The 21,819-nt window shown below is 41.7% G+C and overlaps 1 protein-coding gene across 5 annotated transcripts in view; it reads left to right on the top strand.

Annotated features, from left to right (window-relative positions):
- plekha6 (pleckstrin homology domain containing, family A member 6) overlaps window positions 1–18,807 on the top strand; it is a 113,583-nt gene extending 94,776 nt beyond the window's left edge. For 4 of the 5 annotated variants that reach the window (XM_062412151.1, XM_062412152.1, XM_062412150.1 and 1 more), the window contains 5 exons: window positions 740–892; window positions 2,925–3,058; window positions 3,692–3,840; window positions 12,713–12,808; window positions 13,407–18,807. In XM_062412151.1, coding sequence (XP_062268135.1) covers window positions 740–892; window positions 2,925–3,058; window positions 3,692–3,840; window positions 12,713–12,798 — 522 coding nt within the window. In that variant the 3' untranslated portion in view covers window positions 12,799–12,808; window positions 13,407–18,807. The remainder of the gene's footprint in view (window positions 1–739; window positions 893–2,924; window positions 3,059–3,691; window positions 3,841–12,712; window positions 12,809–13,406) is intronic. The other variant, XR_009924656.1, reaches the window with a different exon arrangement.
- The last annotated feature ends 3,012 nt before the right edge of the window (window positions 18,808–21,819 follow it).

The following is a 21,819-nucleotide window of genomic DNA, read 5'->3' as shown; positions in this document are numbered from 1 at the left end:
GGCGGAAATAAAAACCTTCTACTTCACTGTGTGCCAACTGCTATTACTCAATGCCAGTAGCTCTTAGAGTGATTCTGACTGTTGGGTTTTAGGCGAATCTCACCCTCCTCTTAAATAACTTGAAAGAAATAACAAACGTGTTTTGGGATTCATTGTGTTATCACTCTGGATTACACAAATAGCAGGTCAACAGCAGTTAGTGGCTGCAGTGAAGGGGAGCCCTAGAATTTTTTTTGCCAAATTGGTGTCATGATTAAAATTAAAGATGATTTGATTTCACCCCAGCAATAAAAAAAAATTGGCTGCTGCCGTCTGTCTGACGGTACCGCAGCATCCGGCCCCGCACTACCAGGCTCAGAGACAGTTTCATCCCCCAGGCCATAAGACTTTTAAGCTCCTCCCAACTGCAATAACTCACTATATAAGCACCGTGGCATATTTGCACTATTGCACAAAATTGCGCTACTGCTTTTTCTTTCTTAAGCTGTATATATAGATTTATATATATATATATATTTTATTAATATTTACATTTTTGATATTCTATTTTACACTATTTTATTCAAATTTTGTCTTTGTTTTTTTAATTCTTGAGCATGTTTAGAAGAGAGCCTGTGACTCAAGCGTTTCATTGCCGGCGACTGCTTAATTTTTATCTCTGTGCATTTGATAATAAAACTCTTGAATTTTGAATCTTGATTGTATCTGAATGTGTTTGCATCCTTGTGTATATGGACAGGTGCGGAGGCGGTTGACTGCTCTTGAGATCGACATTAAAGAAATGGAAACAGCAGTTCGAGGCCAGGGCCAAGAGTCACCACGGGAAGAAATTACTCGGCTGAGACGGTTACAGATGGAACCACAACACTACGATCTGGACGTTAGCGGGGAGGTGAGAATGATCTGATGTAGTGCAGTTCTCCATCATTTACTCTTTGCTGCTCAGACACATTTTCTCATACTCATGACTATCTCCATTGTCAGAGTTTGTATAATAGCAAATGCATCTGGTGAGGACGGCAAATATCAATTGGTTATTCATGAAAATAAGATACTAAATGATAAAAAAGCTACATTTGCAAAGCAAAAAAATCATCATGAGGATAGCAATGCCTTCACCCATAGGGCATGCATTGAGGATGTGAATAAAATGGCTTTACAGTCACCAGTTTAAAAAAAAACAGCTCTAAAACTTAACTTATATGTTCTTATTGCCCCTAGAATGAGCTTTTACTGGTTATGAAATGGAAGCATTTTTCCCCCTCAATATTTTTATTTTGCATTTCCTTGTGTCCCTAAGATGCACTTTATGGTTTTTGAAGCCTTATGTTTCACAAAGAGGAGCATCTTAAAATGAAACCTGTCACAGGGTGCCAGTGCAGAGCAGCTAAAACTGGATTAATGTGCACTTTACTCTTGGTTTTGCTTAATAGTGGATCAAGGGATATAATCCTCTTGTCCTATGATCTAACATTTTCCGAGCTGCCAGTAACCCATTTGGTCAATCCCTTTGGTACCTCTGCTAGCATTTTATATCTCTTTCTGGTAAATTGAATTCACTTGTAGAGAGTCATTTGACTCAGTATGTTGTATTACCTTGTGTCCCTAAGATACAGTTTTTTTGTTTTTTAATTAAAATGCAGCTAATTAAGTGTAATAGGGATAAGTTAATCAGAAGAAACGTTAATTTTGTATACTTGAATCTTTTGGAATTGCACTCTCTGTTTATTTTATTTTGAATTTGGCGATAAAAGCTGCAACTCAAGCCACAGCATTTTTTCCATAGTGCAATGTTGGTTGTCATAGATTCAGTTAGTGAGTATTCTAAGCTAAAGCTACATAATGTTAGTCTTTTTGAAACTGCTTCTCAGTAGTTGGACTTTTTAATTTCATGTTTGTGAATGAATGCACTGTTGAGTCTGTTAAAAAAGGCTGATGTTGCTAAATTGTTTTTTTTAATGTTGTATTACCTTGTGTCCTTAAGATGCTATTTGTTTTTTTTAATTAAAATGCAACTATTTGAGTGTAAAAGGGAATGTTTTCTCTAGCATTGCCACCTGCTGGTCGTTTTGGATTATCATTAAACATGTTTTATTGTGTTGGCATATTGTGATATTCTGTTCTATCTCAGGTTCAAACTGCACCATCTTTTCGTTAAATAAATTTGAGAAGTTGAGAATCTTCCTAGTTTTGGGTGTCTGCTTGTCATTAAGGGGTGAGGGTGGGTCCGGAAGCCAGACCAGTTGAGAACCACTGGTTAAGAGCGCTCATCTCGGACAGGATGCTCATAATACTTAGAGATAATTCTGATTTCACTGCCGGTAGCTCCGTCTTGATGGATGATAACTTCTCACTCAGAGCCATTTGTAGCTTGGTCTTGAAAATATCCGCCATCTCGTTGGATAGGGAAGAGAGCAGCTCGTCCTTTAAACCGGGGGAGGTAGTATTATCTGGGGTAGCAGCACCCTCCGAGCATATTGAAAACACTACGAGGCAAGGACGCGGTGTGCGTAGTAGGCTGCTGCGGTTGTGCAGATATAATGCTCCCGGTTTGACTTTGGAGGCATTTTGGTCTGCTAAAAGTCTAAGTTAAAGTATTGGGAAGATCTCACACCAAAAGATAGTATATAAATGTGCCTGAAGTAGGATTTGTAGTGACTTTTGCAGTAGCCCAGAAACTGAAGATATTATTAACACAAATCAAATTTCCCTCACCAGCGCAGAGCACAAACTGAGGGAAATAGAATCCACAGGAAATTACATCACAAGAAGGATGGAGGTCACCTAAAAAAGAAATAAAATTCCCCAAATTCAATGAATATAAAAACAGATATATACAGGAAAAACAACAGCATCAAATAAGTGATATATTGGTCTGTCAATAAATTAGTTTATGGTTGTATGTGTGTTTATCTTTGTTGTAGCTGGTCGCTTCCAACAAGGTTCTGATTCCAGAGCGCTACCATGATGAGGAGGATACCACTCCTCTGAGTCCTGAGGAACAGAAGGAGAAGCAGAAGAAACTAGAGCGGATCAAGACGCTCATTGCCAAATCAAAGTTGGTTTTGACTCACTTGCAGATTAATTAATGTATTCTTTGATAAATCCATGAATTTTGATCCAACTTTAAAGCATGACTTCCTTGCACCTCCTATTGCTAACTTTGTTTTATCTGCAACAAGTTTGTGAGGACCAGTTTGAGTCTACAACCGACTCAAACTGGGAAAGTGAGGACATTTTGGCCGGTCCTCCTATTGTGTATATAGAGTGTCCTCACTAAGATAGATGTACAAACTTGTTAGTTTGTATAAGTATGTCTATGAATGAATATAAATATACAGTATATATATATTAGGGCTGTAAGGATTCTCTTGAAAAGAAGTGAGGGTGTGTGTGTGTGTCTCCCACAGACTCAACATCCTGAGTTCAATCTGCATATTCACAAAGTCTGTTTCAATCTCCCCCTCAGGCCCAACATAGTTCAGTTCAATCCAGTTCAAACAACACAAAATAGATACAACAAAGAAAATCCATTCCGGGTTTGTACCGCAGATCTTCTGCAACTCAGGAAAGTAAACAGAAGGGTCACCTTGATGTCAGTTTTGGTTCTTTTGGTTGGAGAATTATCACAGCCTTACTATATATATGTGCTATGTGAGCATCTCTTCACATCCACATCTCTTACTGTCAGTTTGCAGAACCTAGTTCCTCTTCTGAATGGCCCAGTGGAAGGTGGTGCTCTGGTCAGCTCCCAGCAACAGTTGCAAGAGCAAGAGAAGCGAATTGAGATCTCCTGCGCTCTGGCTGCTGAGGCCTCTCGTCGTAGCCGGATTCTCTCTGGTTAGCACTCTCTCCTCATGGCTTGCATCAACACAAATACCCTGTCCCAATTTATTTCCATTAACATCTTGATCACAAGCTCAGCACAAGCCACAGTTCTTACTCCCAACACTGCCTCAAGCACATCAGAACAGACACTCAAATTTGAGATGTGACTAAGATCACAGCTCAAATTGAGTGTAAATCTAATGAATTGTTAAGGATCCAAAATATCCCAAGTTCTTTTAAATTCAATTTAATCTACCGAAACATTTTTATCGGCAAAAGCATTCACATCGTATTCTCTGAGTGGTTTTACATTTTCAGAAAATGCATTTTTTGTGTTTCTGTTTTTGTTGTTGTATATTTACTAATAGATGTTCCTGCTTTTAAAGTTCCTTTTGTAGATGTGGGCACTATCTTTTCCTTGTTTATTATAAAGCCACCAACATAGTTTTCCAACTATAATTTATGAATTAAAATGAATAGAAGGTCATATGAAATGAAATGAAAAGACAATTTCAGATTGTTGATACAATTATTGATTGACTTATTCTCCAGACTTATTACCCTTGAATTCATTTGGTAGGACTTTGGAAAATGGAAAAGGAGGCAGCGTGATGAAAGGTCTCACGTCAAAATAGACATTCGCACCAAAAACAAAATAGTTGGAGTAATACCTCATGTTTGTATATTTAGAATAGTGGTGAGAACTGTAATAAAAAAAACGTTCGGAATACCAAATCAAATTACATGCAGCCTCACAATGGGCTAACTTCAGGCTATATCCAGCACTGAATTTGTCAGGTACAGCTATTCAGAATAGACTTCTATTTATGAAATCTAGTGAAATCTTTGATGGAAGTCATAAATATGATATACGGACTCTGTGGGCGGGACTATGCATCGAAGCAGAGACATAACATAATCGATTCATGATTTCTGCTCTGTTCATTGTCTTAGCGATGTGCTGCCGCTGCATAATTTTAACCAGCGCTGCTCCAGGATCAGAACAGACACTAAATAAAAGTCTGGTCGTCCTGTATGTGTCGGAGTCTGTTTCCGCCTCACTTCCCCTCTCACCTGCGCTCACTTTACACTTTAACAATAAACACCAGCACCGATCACAAGTTATTAGGACACGTACAGGAGTGGCGTTTACTCTTTTGTTTGAGTTCATGAGTACCGTGTGCACACAGTCCCCCGCTTCACACAACACAAGACATTACGCATAGTCAGGACATCAGGGTTAAAGTGACGGAACGATATTATGAAATAGTTAACTCATAATTGTGAGATACTGACTGCAGGGTCTGCGGGGAGCATGCGTTTCTTTGTGTGTTTGTGTGCTCGTCTCTGTCCCTCTTCACACAACTGATAATCATATGTATTTAGTTATTAATCGATTATGTCGGATCACGACTCCGGATGATTCAGTTAAGTAAAGTTGGCAAGATATTCACAGATTTTTTGAAATATTTTTCTGGGAAAATATTCAATAACTTTGCTAATACTGTATATTATCATAGAAATCATGTCACAGATCCAGGGTCTCCTGATGGCTATGCTACACTACTAAATTTGGGGAAAAGTGATTTAGCGTAATTTTTGGAAATATTTATTATGACTATTATTCAATAATATATGTATATTCACCCCAAAATCATGTCACAGATCCAGGGTCTCCTGCTGACAATGCTACAGTACAAAATTTGGGAATAAGTGATTGATCATAATTTTGGGATACAATTGTAATGAATATTATTCAATAACTTCGTACTCATACTGTATGTTGTCATCAAAATCCCGTCACAGATTCAGGGTCTCCTGCTGGCTATGCTACAGTACAAAGTTAAAAAAAAATTCTAAATGTAAAAGATTATTCAATAACTTCAATGTATATTTCACAAAAATCACATCACATGTCAAGGGAGTCCTGCTGGCTATGATACAGTACTAAGTTTGGGAAAAAGTGATTGAGCATATTTTTGGGAAATATTTATTATGAATATTATTCAATTTCTTCGGTCTAATACTGTATATTGTAACCAAAATCATGTCACAGATCCAAGGTCTCCTGCTGGCTATGCTAAAGTACTAAGTTTGGGAAAATGTGGTTTTGTATAATTTGGGGAAATATTTGTTATGAATATTATTCAATAGCTTCGGTCTCATACTGTATATTGTCACAAAAATCATGTCATAGACTCAGCGAGTCTGGATGACTATGCTAGAGTACTAACTTTGGGAAAAAGTGATTGAGCATCATTTTGGGAAATATGTATTATGGAAAATATTCAATGTTATTGTTGTGAGAATATACAGTATTAAGGTGAGGTTATTAAATATTTTGTTCATATCTCTTTTCGGTGTTGCACTTTGTAGAAGGTCCCTGCGCACTTGTTTCTCAGCAAGCTGTACTTAGACACCAATGTTTGGTGTCCATCACAGAGGAACACTCATATTGATGAAAACTGGCCTGTAGCCCATTGTCCACATTACTACAGTAAGAATTATGCAGCGTTTGTGCTTTAGATACTGTCGAAGAAGGCGGTCCTATCTGTCCGTGTCCTTCAAAACAGTTAAGCATACATAGGCCTTAAGTCATAATAATGAGATATCGTTTCATAATAATGAGATACTAAGTCATAATTATGAGATAAAATCTCATACTAATGAGATAGTAGTAGTTGGCAGTGAAAGCAAATAAATCTGTCCACGCATAATTAAACTCTAAGACTTTTCTTTTTTGGTATCTATTCATGGTGAGTTTACCAAGGCCGGTGGTCGGAAACTCTAGATTAGCGACCTGCAGGGAAGAGCACCGGGCCGTAGACGTAATAGGATGGGACGCACATTTTAGTTGACCAAATATTAAAACAAAACGTGAGAGAAGATCCGACTGGAGGCGTACAAGGAAACTGAAGCTCGGTACAAAACAACTGTAGCCTCCTCTCTGATCAAGAAGCTGCGGCACTGACCGGCTGCTTCATGTGAACTTGCTCTGATCTCACTGTGTGTGACTCTCTGAGCGAGTGAGGTGAGCGGTGGAGAGACCTGGCTCTGTGTGTGCGCTATTTGGGAGCACACACACACACACATTCGCCCTCTCCTGGTATTTTTAAATGACAGCTTGATACGATGATGATTTAAAAAATGAACGTGAATGTGATTTTCACTCACGTTCATCTTATGAAAAGTGATTCGTTAAGATTACCAACACAGACCAATTACAATGTCCTTAATTATCAATCAATCAATCAATCAAGTTTTATTTGTATAGCCCATATTCACAAATTACAATTCATCTCATAGGGCTTTAACAGGGTGTGACATCCTCTGTCCCTAACCCTCAGCAAGAGTAAGGAAAAACTACTAAAAACCCTTTTAAGGGTAAAAATACGTAGAAACCTCAGAGAGAGCCACATGTGAGGGATCCCTCTCCCAGGACGGACAGAAGTTCAATAGATGGCACATGTAGGAGAACATCATCAATAATCAAAGTCTCTTGCAGCATTTGATGAGGTTGACATCCCGAAGGACAACCCCAACATGACATGCCAAGCAGTCCCGCTGCAATCACAGTCCATGGTCAGCAACCAGCAGGACCACGATCCACCATCCAGACCAGACGTCACTCCAGTCCTCAGTCACCGTCCACCGCCGCCCATCACAAGCCACCACCGCGGTCCTGGTTCACTGCCCGTGCCCAATGCCAACGCGCCACAGGGTCCGCCACCAGCACCACGATCAGCCCACATGACTCAGAATCCGCCACACAGGATCCAACACCGCGACCCCCGGGGCGCGATCCACAAACCGCAATCCATGGTGCGGCCACAGAGGCCCTGGATCTGCGGGTGATAAAGCAAAGGGATTCCGGGGAAGGGGGATACGGATGGAGAAGAGGAAGGAGAAGCTGGAAAGAGAAGCTCCGTGTGTCATGTGTCATAAAATAGAACAAGTAACGTTTTGGCGCACTAATTAGCTATAACTATAAGCTTTATCAAAAAGGAAGGTTTTGAGCCTACTTTTAAACGAAAAGATGGTGTCTGCCTCCCGAACTGAAAGTGGTAGATTATTCCACAGCCGAGGGGCTTGATGGCTAAAAGCTCTGGCTCCTACTCTACTTTTAGAGACTTTAGGGACGACAAGTAGGCTTAAATCCTGGGAGCGGAGTGCTCTAGCGGGTTTAAAAGGTACTAACAGCTCTTTAAGGTAAAAAGGCGCTATATTATTAAGGGCCTTGAAGGTGAGGAGGAGAATTTTAAATTCTATTCTAGATTTAACTGGAAGCCAGTGTAGCGATGCTAACACAGGAGTGTTAGCATCAGGACACGTGCTGCGGCATTTTGGACAAGCTGTAGAGTCTTTAACAACTTACTGCTGGAGCCTGATAATAATGAATTACAATAGTCCAGTCTCGACGTAACAAAGGCGTGGACTAGACATTAGGGATGAGCGAGTATTATCTGTATCTGTTAACCATATGAATTATCTGTATCCGTATCCGTACTCGGAGTGGGCGTGGCCTAACCCGGAAGTGGGTGTGATTTAACCCAGGAGTGTGTGTGTGTGTGTGTGAGTGTGTGTTTAAGTGAGTAAGAGATAGACATAGAGAGAGAGGGGGAGTGTGTGTGTGTGTGTGTGTGTGTAGCTTAATTTGTAATATTTTTTATACCACTACTACCTAGAATGTGTCAGACACTCAGTGCGTGAAGTAAAATAAAACTGGTTAGAGCCAACTGACGGTTTAAAAAAAAAAAAAAAAAAAACTCCAACGACTGGCAGAGCGAGAGAGAGAGCGAGAGAGAGAGAGAGAGAGAGAGAGAGAGAGAGAGAGAGAGAGAAGCCAGACGCTAGAGAGTAGTCAGACACTTAATGCGTGAAGTAAAAAAAAAAAACTGTTTAAAAAAAAAAAAAAAAAATCTCCGACAGGCAGAGACGCAACGCGAGTCGCTTTCTACCAGCACCACGTCTGAACGAACCCACGTTTAACAGAACTCTACTGGTTAATAAGTAAGTTCAAACTGAAATAAAAACAAACTTCAAGCTGAAGAAACCCTAAACGTTAACCGAAAAGACCCGCGAACCTGAGTGACTGAGAGAGACAGAGAGCTGTTCTGTGAGTGAGTGAGCAGAGCGGTGTGTAAAGGGGAGGAGCGCTGTGACGCTGTGTGAGGATTTTCATTCAGTCCGAGCACAGATAATGACTCGTATTACTCGTATAATACTCGTGCTCGGCAAAAGTGCTTTATCCGTACCGGATACTCGTTTCAGCCGAGTATCCGGCTCATCTCTACTAGACATGTCTAATTTTTGAAATATTATGCAAGAAAAAGCGGTCCTAGAAATTTGTTTTAAGTGACTATTAAAGGATAAATCAGGATCGAAGATCACTACCAAGTTCCTGACTGTTTCTTTGGAAGCAAGGGCAATGTCGTCTAGCGCAGCTATATCATTAGATAATGCATCTCTAAGGTGTTTGGGGCCAAGTATTATAACCTCTGTTTTATCTGAGTTTAATAAGAGAAAATCGGGGGTCATCCAGGTTTTTATGTCCTTGAGACATGTTCGAAGTTTATTTAATTGATAACTTTGTTCAGGTTTTATTGACAAATATAACTGGGTGTCATCCGCATAGCAGTGGAAATTTACCGAGTGTGTCCTGATAATATTTCCTAGTGGAAGCATATACAATGAGAATGAAATTGGGCCGAGCACAGAGCCCTGTGGAACACCATGGTTAACTCTGGTGCGCACAGATGACTCATCATTAATTTGCACAAATTGGGAGCGATCAGAAAAATACGATTTAAACCAGTTAAGGGCGGTTCCATTAATGTTAATTAACTGTTTGAGTCTTTGTTATAAAATGTGATGGTCAATTGTGTCGAATGCTGCACTGAGATCTAACAGAACGAGGACAGACACAAGTCCCTGATCTGAGGCTATAAAAAAGTCATTAGTGACTTTTGCCAAGGCTGTCTCTGTACTCTGATTGGCTCTAAACCCCGATTGAAAGTCTTCATATATATTATTTTCCTGGAGAAACTCACACAGCTGATTGGCAACAACTTTTTCTAAGATTTTAGAAATGAAGGGGAGATTAGATATTGGCCTGTAATTGGCTAAAACCTCTGGGTCTAGGGTGGGTTTTTTGAGTAGGGGTTTGATGACAGCTATTTTAAAAGACTGTGGTACATAACCTGATGATAATGACAGATTGATAATGTTAGGTAACGAACTATCAAATAGGGGCAGAATTTCTTTAAGTAATTTTGTAGGAATGGGATCTAAGATACAGGTTGTTGGTTTAGAACCCTGAGATTAATTTGGTAAACTGATCACGGGTGATCAGAGAGAAGCTGTCTAAGTAATGGGTTGGATTCTCAGCCGTTTCTGAGATCTCTGTTGTTGGGAGGGTATTAGTGCCAATTGAGGGCAGGAGATGGTTGATTTTATTTCTAATAGTTTGAATTTTATCATTAAAAAAGGTTTTAAAGATATTGCTATTTAGGGATCGACGAATACTGGGTTCGGTGGAGGTGTGACTCTCTGTCAGCCTGGCTACAGTGCTGAAGAGAAACCTGGGGTTGTTTTTATTCTTTAATTATAGGAAGGAAAACAATGAAAGATTTATGGAACCAAAGTCAAACATACTTAATGATCCAAAGGTAATTGAAAGACTGAAGGGAGTTGTTCAGGACATCCTAAACTTAATTAACACTGGGGAAAAATCAGCAGTGATCCTGTGGGACACATTGAAGGCTGTAATGAGAAGAAAAAAACTCTATATATAAAAAACAGTGCAGAATTTGGCAGATCTACTGGGGAAATTAAAGAAATTACAACTAGCTGACAGTGGTAAAATGTATCCCCATTTAACACAGGAATTAAAAAAATACAGAGCGAAATATATATATATTGGAAAAAGGAGATTTTTCTAAACCAAAAGATTTTTTGCTTACAAAGGGAGAATACAATTTACAAAATATTGAGCCCAAATCAAACATTATTGAGAACAAAATTTACACTCAACCCCAAGCCTCACATGACTCCAAGATTGACACTGTCCTTAATTCCCTAAATCTAAACTCACAAGCACTCAAAATGACAATCTGGTACAACAGCTCTGTCAAATAATTAGACTGCCATTTCTAAATTGAAAGCTGGAATGTCCCAAGATCCAGACAGTTGTACAGCAGAATACAAGTCTTTAAAGCAACAATTAAATGTAGTAAAGGACTTTGATACCATTAAATGGGAATTCCTGTATGAAATATTGGGGGAAATTGGCTTTTAATATGGATTTGTCCGAATAATTCAGACCCTATATGACAAACATACTGCTCGAATAAAGATTAATGGGGACTATTCATACTCTTTTGTTTTAGAGAGAGGAACAAGACAAAGCTGCCCAGTCTACCCTCTCTTATTTGCCTTATTAATTTAACCTTTAGCCAATTTATAAGACAGAGTGGCATTAATTTAGGAGGGACTTAACAGAAAGTAGCATTATTTGCAGATGATGTTTTGGTATATTTGCAGGAGCCTGAAAAATAATTTTAAGGCTCAACCTGTCAAAAACTCCTTTCAAACCGCATCAACTGACTTGCGAGATAATTATATACATAGGTAGGAAGCAGAAACACTGAAGTACTTGGGTATAATGCATACATAAGATCCTTCATAGGTATTGCAAGTTAACTATAGGCCACTGTCATCGAACTGTCACAGTCACACTAGGGATATTGTTCTCATGTCTGTACGGTAAACTAGCCTATAAAAACTGACATGCATAGATGGAATCTCATATCGTAACCCTGAATTATAGGATATGCATTGAGAAGATGAACATTCTCCTCCAACTATAATACTTTTTTTAGAGTTTACCAGTAGAATGGAATCATAATCAATTCAGGAAATGCTGGTGTGTAGGATCCATAAATAAGTTGAAGAAAGATATTCTTATTTAGATTGTTAGTATATAAGATGTAATGGGTTTGTATCTGGGGTGTATTATTTGGTTCATTTGTTATTTATTGTTTACTTTAATTTGACAGGAAATAGGGATAGGGGTGGGAGTCAGAGTTGATTTAAGCACCTGTTCACCTGTTTAGGAAGAAGAGACGTTGAATAGGGATGCTGTATTATTTGTTGAACACTAAACTTCGTTACGCAACCTACTATTTTACATTTGATCGATTTAATCTATGAGCTTGTGCATGGACAATTGAGTGGATCTGCTTTTTTCTTTAAAAAAAGTTTAAACGCATTTTTCAAGGATTGCAGTGTTTTTGGATCAGCCCGTCATTCAAGTTATTAGCCCCTCCCTCTGCCTCTCAGCAATGTTTTCTTTCACGAAGTCGCTACAGTATGTTTAAAACCGAGGAGGTTTTAAACATACTGTAGACACTATAAAATGGCTAAATTCACAACAATCTATCCTGTAAGATTGGCACAAAAATGTGTTTTTACATGTTTATAAAGGATCCAATAAGAAACCAAATTTGGAACAAGTGGGTCGAATTTATAACCCTATTGAGAGCCGGCTTTGAATAACTTCAACAATGTTTCAAGCTCCTCTCTTCTTTTTAGTATGAATGGTTAAATGTAAGGTTCCTTACTTCAGTTGTATATATTACTCATCTTAAAAGACTATGAGGAAGGAATATGCAACAATATTTATAGCAAGAATTACTGGCAAGTGTGGTTGCCACACTTGCCAGTAACAATAAATGGTTGTTTATATGTTACATAGTGATCCAGGGAAGACAAAAAAACACTTACTGTAGGTCTGTGTCTTACCAGTCCCCTTGAATAGCTCACTCCTTTTTTGCTACATTTGCCTTCTGTTTACCCCTCCCACCTGCTTTCTATGTAATTACAGCCAAGATCGCCCAGAGTCCCCCAACTTCCCCAACCAACCTGGCCCCTTCTGACTTCCCCAACTCTGCCCACATCATGAAGGTGTGAGTCTTACAAGGTGAGTCTTCAGAATGAATCAACGTCACCAGTCCACTTCTTTTCCCATCCTGTTTAAAACCTCTGCTCACTTCCTCACTTTAAACAATGTCAGTTTTGAATAGCGGTCCTCATGTTTATAGGCACAATCTTGTAATTAAACTGACAATAATTTCACTGGCCTTCTGAGTGCAAGATTGCAGACGAGCTGACTGATTAAAGTTAGAAATGACCCTTGCATGATTATATTCCACATAAATAGTGATTTGATGTGAATTTTTGTATTCATCATCAGACTTGTATCCCACATCCCAACTGAGCAACTAAGGGGGGCCAGAAGGATGTAGTTGAAAGTTCAGACATCAAGCAAGTTGGAACTTGTGTTTAGAATTTGGTTTGGTCTTTGTCGAGTATATTCCCAACATTTTAGATTAAATTGTTTTACATTAGCTAGTGGAACAGAGCACTTCACTCTTTAAAACCTGCCTTTCCTGTAAAAACTACACATCCTGTTGCAGCAATTAGAATTGCACTCATTTCTAAAGATGGTGCACAGTACTCAATGACAGGTATCTTTGTATTTTTCTTACCCTATTTGTCTTTGTCGTTTTTGTCTGCAGCTCAAACCTTGCTTTTATATTTGATGGAGCATCTTTCTGAGGATTCACTGGACAACGGGAAACATGGAGATGGACACAGAAAATAATTTTTAGCACTTAACTTATACTTAAAACAAACGTGAAAGGAACTTTTTAGGAGGCAAGAGCACATTTAAAACCCAAATTTAAGCCATAAAGACTCCCTGCCCCAAATTCATCCAACTCAAAACACCTACATACTGTGTGTGTATACAGTTGTACAAAATAAGGCAGAAGATCCCTTACCATCTTCAAGTTCTGTAATATTTCTGTGTACAGGATATGTAGGATATTATATAAAGGTTATAATGACACTTTAACATCAGACCGAAACAAGATGCCTCTTATAATTTGTGAAAATCTCTTGTTGCAAACTCACTGTGATGACTGTTTGAGCTAGACCTCATGTAACATGGATTGCATGAGCACCCATCTTTCACTCTGAGCATGACAGAAAACAGAATTTGTTGCCAGGCAGAGCTAAAGATAAACAACATTAAATAACCATGATCCATCTTAAAATGCTGCTAACAATAACACATTGTCTTAAATCAGAATCAGAAAATGACACATTAAATAACAACATTGATTTTCATAACTTGTATCCTCTACCTCTTTAATATTTGCTGTCATCACTGAGATTTTATTTACACAAGTACGGATGGGTATATACTGATATACTTCTAATTAAAAATGTAATTCTTTAATTAGTTTTGCAATTACTACATTAAGTGTTTGAGTATGAATTTAAGGGCCATTTGTCATGCTTTTAGGCCCATGTAGTCTGCATTTGGAACAGCAGACTGTATTGATGTTGATTGTCCAAGTAAGGTAAAGCTCCTAAAATCTAGATAGGGGTTCTGCAGTAAGTATAATTTTAACTATACACTTTCCCACATTTCACACGGCTTTAAAGACTCCTTCTGCTCTTAGTACAGAATTGTCATTAGTCATAGACCAATATTAGGATATTCGGGTGCCAAACTTTTGTTTTTACTCAAGCCTTGCATCATATTGACTTCACTCTCTGGTGAATGTGTATAAATATGCAAATTTTGTCTCAAACTAAGACAGACACATTTTAAATGTCTGAGCATGCTGTCTGTTTAGTTCAGTTCTGTCTGATGTGTTCATACCAGTTTTGTGAGACAGCAAATGTCATAAGGCCAGCATTATGATAAAGAGCACAACACCAGCAGTTGATTATATACAGTATTTACCTGTATTATATGTATGCCGACCTTTACAATAGTTGAAAGTTACACAATCTCGTCTCTGAGATATAAGGAAAGCAATGTCATGTGTCAGAGAAAACAACAACAAGCCTAAAAGGAGAAGGGTTGGGTGTTGTTTGAATTTTATCAATTCTTTGTAAAAAAAAAATTAAGTCTGAAAAGCAGCAACAATGGTAACATTTGAGAACAAAAGTACATTCAGTGCATAACACCTAATTGCTGTCTCGCGGCTCACTGTCCTGGAGGTACTTGCAAGGTGCTTGCACTGGTTGAGCAGGCTGACACTCATACTCTGAGACCGCAAACACTGTACATTTCTCTAAATGAATGTTATGCTGCCTTTTATGTGTAAAAATTTGAGGTGCAACCCGACTTACAGCTAATAAACATCCTGCATGTACTGCACTTCCCTCATAATAATTTTCTCCATCTTTTCTCAATCATGCGTCCTAACTCTGCCACAGACATTCTCCTTTCTACTCTGTCCTCCTCTCTTGACTCTCTCTGACCTCTTACGTCACGACAGGTCAGCAAGTCCTGCCCAGCTCTGTGGTTTTCTGACTCGGTGCGTGCCGACAGAGCCACTATGCGAGCATCAGAAAGGAAATAGCGCCTTGACGACCTGCTCGCTTGTCAGTCTCTTCTCTCCTCTTCTTCTGCCTCTATTTCCACAGCCAAAAGCACTTTTTCTCAATTTCAAACCCCAAAAAACTCTACTCTATCTTTTCAAACCTCCTCGACCCCCCTCCTAAGCCACTTTGTCAACTACTTTACAAAAAAGATAGATGACATACGCTCTTCATTTTCGGATCCTCCTTCTATAACCACAGTTCCATCAACTTTATCTTCATCACATCCACTTTCTTCTTTCACCCCTCTGTCTCTCATCAAATTCTGACCTTCTTAACCTCCGCCCGCCCGACCACCTGCCCCCTTGACCCCATCCCTTCTCACATTCTCCAGTCTATTGCTCCTGACCTTCTTCCTTTTCTTACCCATCTTATCAACACTTCCCTCTCAACTGGCTGTTTGCCTAATTCTCTGAAGGAGGACAGAGTAAATCCCCTCCTGAAGAAACCCACCCTCGACCCATCTGAAGTAAGTTACTACAGACATGTCTGTCTTCTTCCCTTTGTTTCCAACACTCTTGAGCGTGTTATCTTTAATCAACACTCCTCCTATCATAACCACAATAATCTTCTTGACCCTCACCATTCTGGTTTCAAGGCAGGTCACTCGACTGAGACTGCTCTCCCTGCTGTCTCTGAGCAGCTTCACACTGCTAGAGCAGCGTCTCTCTCCTCTGTCCTCATCTTCTAGACCTCTCTGCTGCATTTGACACAGTGAACCACCAGATCCTTATTTCCTCCCTTCAGGACCTGGGTGTCTCAGGCTCTGCTCTCTCCCTGCTCTCTTCCTACCCTAAATGAACGCACTTATTGGGTAACTCGGACAGGATCTGTGTCTGAACCTTGTCCTCTCACTACTGGGGTCCCTCATGGTTCTGTCCTGTCTTCTCTTGTACACCAACTCTCTCGGCTCTGTCATTCACTCAAATGGCTTTTTTTACCATAGCTATGCTGATGACACCCAACTAATCCTGACTTTTCCCTTATCGGAAACACAGGTAGCAGCACGACTCTATGCCTGTCTGACTGACATCTCACAGTGGATATCTGCACACCACCTGAAGATGAACCTTGACAAGACTGAACTACTTTTCCTTCCAGGGAAAGACTCTCCAACCCACAACCTGACTAATAACTTTGACAACTCTGTGTTAACCCACACTCAGACTGCTAGGAACCTGGGTGTGACACTCAATAGCCAACTCTCCCTTACTCCCAACATTATTGCAACAACACAGTCCTGTAGATTCATGCTGTACAACATCAGGCGAATACGCCCCCTTCTCACTCAGAAGGCGGTGTAGGTTCTGATCCAGGCTCTGGTCATCTCACGCCTAAACTACTGTAACTCCCTCCTGGCAGGTCTACCTGCTACTGCCATCCGACCTTTGCAGCTCATCTAGAATGCAGCAGCTCGACTGGTTTTTAACCAACCTAAATTCACTCACACTTCTCCGCTCCTCTGCTCCCTTCACTGGCTACCAGTGGCTGCCCGCATCCGGTTCAAAACACCAGTTCTTGCGTACTATGCTGTGAACGGATCAGGTCCAGTCTACATCCAGGACATGGTCAAACGTTACACCCCAGCACGTTCATTCCGCTCTGCTTCGGCTAATCGGCTCGTTGCTCCTTCACTACAAGCTAAACACTCATCAAAATCACAACTGTTTGCTGTCTTGGCTCCTAAATGGTGGAATGAGCTCCCCATCGACATCCGTACATCAGAAAGTTTACACATCTTCCACCGAAATCTAAAAACACACCTCTTCCAACTATACCTTGAATAAAAAAAATTAAAAAAATACTAACAACTTTTTGAAACTAACACTTTAGTAGCACTTAGATGGCACTTACTTATATCACTTTGTAGTTTTGCTTTATTTTGAAGATTGTAGATTCTTGTTTCTAATCGACCTGGGTCTGTATCCTCAGGGTTGAATGCACTTATTGTAAGTTGCTTTGGATAAAAGCGTCAGCTAACTGAAATGTAATGTAAAGTATAGCCTGACTTTTGACTATTTACTGTGGTCCATCTTTCACACTGTTGCTCAGACGTTTATCATGCATGCTAATTTTAACTGGTATCAAACAGAGGCACTGTTACGTTGATGTGTGACTTAGACAGACAGGCCTATACATAATTTCAAACCTAGTTTCAGTTCCCAACCCTAGAAAGAAAAGACAGGTCAAGTTTCAACATATGCTGTTGAAATACATTGGAAGAGGGATTCTCTAACCAATTAACAAATATAGTAATTAGACAATGAAGATTTTAGCACAGTTTACGAGTAGAAAATAAGACAAGAATCTTACATCTCTGAACTGTTTTGGCAGAGAATGTTGGGGCTGGACATAATGCTCTCATCCAGAACAGTTGCATATGAATGGAGTGCATTGAAGATAAATTTGCATCCTGAAATGATACAATCGCCTCTCCTCCCAACACAGTGGCGATTTTAGCCTGAAATTTCTGGTGGGGCAATTTTGTATGACGTCATGTCACCTTCACAAAAATAGAGGTAGCTGATTATTATAAGCAGTAGGCCTATATAGAACAGTAAGACATACTATGGGCTGCATTTTGAGTGCCAGCAGGGATCAGAAATCCTATTTCAAATACATTTTACATGCTTTGGCGCTCAGTGCGACACAAAACTGTTATTATACAGCAAAAAAGTAAAGTAAAATTATTGTAACAAAGTAAAAAGATTAGACAGACACATAGCTTCACATCAACGTCAACATCAATACTCTGAATAAAGATCTTTAGGAGATGTAATACTACTTTAAACAGCTGCTCTTAAAATGCAGATGTAACTTTAAATACTCACGTTTCAGTTGATCACAGTAAATCTCATCCTCATAAACTCTATTGCCTTTCCTCGCTGGCTGGAACGGCGCATTTCGGTTCATGTCAGTTCATGTCGGGTCAATAACTCCGTACGGTCCCATTAGCATCGCCTGCAGGCTAGCGGAGCTTAACTAACAAGCCATGTACAGGTACCTGCTCATCACTACTTACACGATACTAAAGTTGACTTACCGCAGAAACGGGAGCGCAGACGTCTCTAGCTTCTCTGTCGGGAAAACAAACCGAAGATCAAACCGTATTATTCATCCGATCTGTGAGTGAAACCTCTCCACAGACTGACGGGGGATAGCCTGTTAGCTCCAGTGAAGCCGAGCCGACAACAGGCTGGGGGCTGAAGTCGCGTTTCGCATTATTCGAGTCAAGTTGCTAGGCAGATTTCGTGGGGCACATCTGAAAGTGCCCCATCTCCGCCCATCTCCCAGTGTAATTTGAGCAATTACCCTATATACTGAGAAATACTGTCATGTAACATATTCTCATAATGGTTCATCCTATCATAGAGTGCCAAAAGTCTACAGAGAGGGTTTTATGTGTTTGTGTTTGTGATGAATGGACGTCTTAATGACAAGACTAATGCTTTGAATGTGGATGAAACCCAATGATTAATGACTTGAGGGTTTGAAATAAAGGAACTCTTTTATTATGAATGGATTTGTTTCGCAGATTCATTTTACATACATCAAATGGTAAATAACAAAAAAAAATTAATAAAAATGTCAAAACTCAGCTTATCCTACCTCGAAGTAACAAGTTTTTTAAGTATTGTTGAATTTCATATCACTATTTTCTTTTTATTAAAAAACTATAATTTCAGACAGACACTTTCAGATTTTTCTGATCTCTGTATTTTGAGCCGATAAGTATGCGTCCACATCAATCAATCAGCTCCAAGATCAGGGTCCACCACAACAACCAGAAGTCACCTTAATCCAAAATCCATCGTCATGATCCATCACCACTTTAAGGATCCACCATCATGATCAGCTACCAATACGATCCAGGATCCGCCAATACGATCCGCCAATTTGATAATGATCAGTTAACACGATCTGCAATCCACCATCATGACCCACGATGTGGCTGCAGCTGCGGTCCTGAAACTGCAAACGATAGGGAAAAGACAAAACTTGTGGTCGAAGTCAGAAGGCTGAGGTAATGTCCAGGGCAAAGACGAGGTAGGCAGGTCAGGGATCGACGGGGTCGGCAACAGGTGATCAGTCCGGGGAAAATACGCTGGAAAGTCAGGCATGACACAAGAACAATATAGCACTGAAGCAGAGACAGGAGCAGGCTTAAATGCAGCCAGGGCTGACACAGGTGTGGAGAGTTGCCCTGATGAGGAGGTGTGGCTGACTGGCAGAGTGGAGCAGAGACAGGTGAGTGGAAAAATACCAGCAGACAGGAGATGAGCAGACTGTGACAGAACCCCCCCCCCCTCAAGGGACGGCTCCCAAGACGAATGGACCAAACCGGGTAGGAGGCGGGGGCCCGGAGGAGGGCTAATACTCGTCCGAGAGTCCAGTTTCCATCTCTACCTCCATGGTCCCGGGGAGAGTGTCGTCGTCCTCCTCAGAGTAGGGGGCCCTGCCCCGTCCTCGGCGTCGTCGCTGTCGTTCGGGGACTCTGTCGGAGGATGTGGTCTGGAAGGTGGCCTGGTTCTGGACGTCTGGGTGAGGTTGCGTCGATGGAAGTCCCTGATGAGGGTGTGGTCCACGATGTTCCTCCCGGGGACCCAGGACCTTTCTTCAGGACCGTAACCCTCCCAGTCCACCAAGTACTGGAATCCCCTCCCACGCCGGCGAGACTGCAGGATGCGACGGACAGTGTAGGAGGGACCTCCATCGATGAGGCGAGGAGGCGGTGGAGGCGGCACGGCAGGGACCAGGGCGCTTTCTCGGACCGGTTTGACTTTGGAAACATGAAACGTGGGATGAACCCGCATGGATCTTGGGAGTTTGAGCCTCACTGCCACCAGGTTGAAGATCTCCTGGATCTCGAACGGGCCGATGAAGCGAGGAGCCAGTTTCTTGGATTCCACCCAGAGGGGAATGTCACGGGTGGAGAGCCAAACCTTCTGAGCCGGCTGGTAGTCCGGGGCCTTGGAGCGGTGGCGATTGGATGTTGCGGTGTAGCGGTCAGCGGCCCGGAGTAGAGCTGCCCTGGCTCGGGTCCAAGTCCTGCGACAACGGCGGATGAAGCTCTGGACAGAGGGGCAGGATGCTTCTTTCTCCAGTGCAGGAAAAAGTGGTGGCTGGAACCCATAGGTGCACTCAAAGGGGGAGAGACCGGTGGCGGAGCTGGTCAAAGTGTTGTGGGCATATTCTACCCACAGAAGTTGTTCGGACCAGCGAGTAGGGTCTTGAGACGTCATGCAGCGGAGTGCAGTTTCCATCTCCTGATTCTTGCGTTCAGTCTGGCCGTTGGACTGGGGGTGGTACCCTGAGGACAGGCTGACGGTGGCTCCCAGGAGCGAGCAGAACTCCCTCCAGAACACTGAGGCGAACTGGGGACCCCGATCAGAGACCACATCCACCGGGATGCCATGGAGACGGATGACATGGAGAAGGATTAGTTTAGCCGTCTCCTTGGCAGATGGAAGTTTGGGCAGGGGCACGAAATGTGCCATCTTGCTGAACCGATCTACCACCGTCAGGATAGTAGTGTTGCCGCTGGATGGTGGTAGACCGGTGACAAAGTCGAAAGAAATGTGCGACCAGGGACGATGAGGCACAGGCAGAGGATGTAGAAGACCGGCAGGGGCATGGTGAGCCGGCTTGTGCTGGTTGCAGGTGGGACAGGCATTGATGAACCCCCGAATGTCCTCATCCAGTGACGTCCACCAGAACCGGCGCTGCACGACGTCCTTGGTCCGTTGGATCCCTGGATGACAGGTAAGATGAGTGCTGTGGGCCCATTGTAGGACCTCGGACCGGAGGTCCGGTGGGACGAACAGACGGTCGGGAGGGCAAGCACTGGGTCCAGCCTCGTCTTGGGCGGCGGCCCTGACCCTCTCCTCTATCTCCCATGTGAGTGTGGCCACCAGACAGGAAGAAGGCAGGATAGTGTCTGGGTCGGTCCTGTCCCCCTCCTCTTCCAAGAACCGACGGGACAGGGTGTCGGGCTTGACGTTGCGGGAACCAGCAGACAGGTCAGAAGCGTCCACCTCGACCACGAACTGCAGTTCAGGGTCCGGCATTCGGAGGATGGGGGCCGAGGAGAATCCTGTTTTCAAGGCCTGAAAAGAGTCATTGGCGGCCGTTGACCAGAGAAAAGGCACCTTGGAGGAGGTAAGAGCAGTGAGGGGGGCCGCCACCGAACTGTAGCCCCTGATGAACCTCCGGTAGAAGTTGGCGAAGCCCAGGAAACGTTGAAGCTGCTTGCGGGAATCAGGGGTGGGCCAAGTGGTGACGGCAGAAACCTTAGCTGAGTCCATCTCCACGGTCCCTCTCCCTACGACGTACATCCTTAAAATGTGCATCACATAAAAGAGACGTGTTAAAATGCCAGTATGCACTTCTAGATCTTAACTTAGAGATAAAAACTTTACACACAACCAGCGCGTGATCTGTAAAACCAACTGGGAGTATACTGCACTTTCTGAAGATGCTAAAATTATGTTTAAAACAATAAAACCGATCCAACCTCGCCATGGAAATGAG

The sequence above is a fragment of the Platichthys flesus genome, chromosome 2 (assembly GCF_949316205.1).
Source record: "Platichthys flesus chromosome 2, fPlaFle2.1, whole genome shotgun sequence".
NCBI classification, from domain to species: Eukaryota; Metazoa; Chordata; class Actinopteri; order Pleuronectiformes; family Pleuronectidae; genus Platichthys; species Platichthys flesus.
The sequence above is the reverse complement of the archived record's forward strand: the minus strand, read 5'-3'. Positions and strand labels throughout refer to the sequence as shown.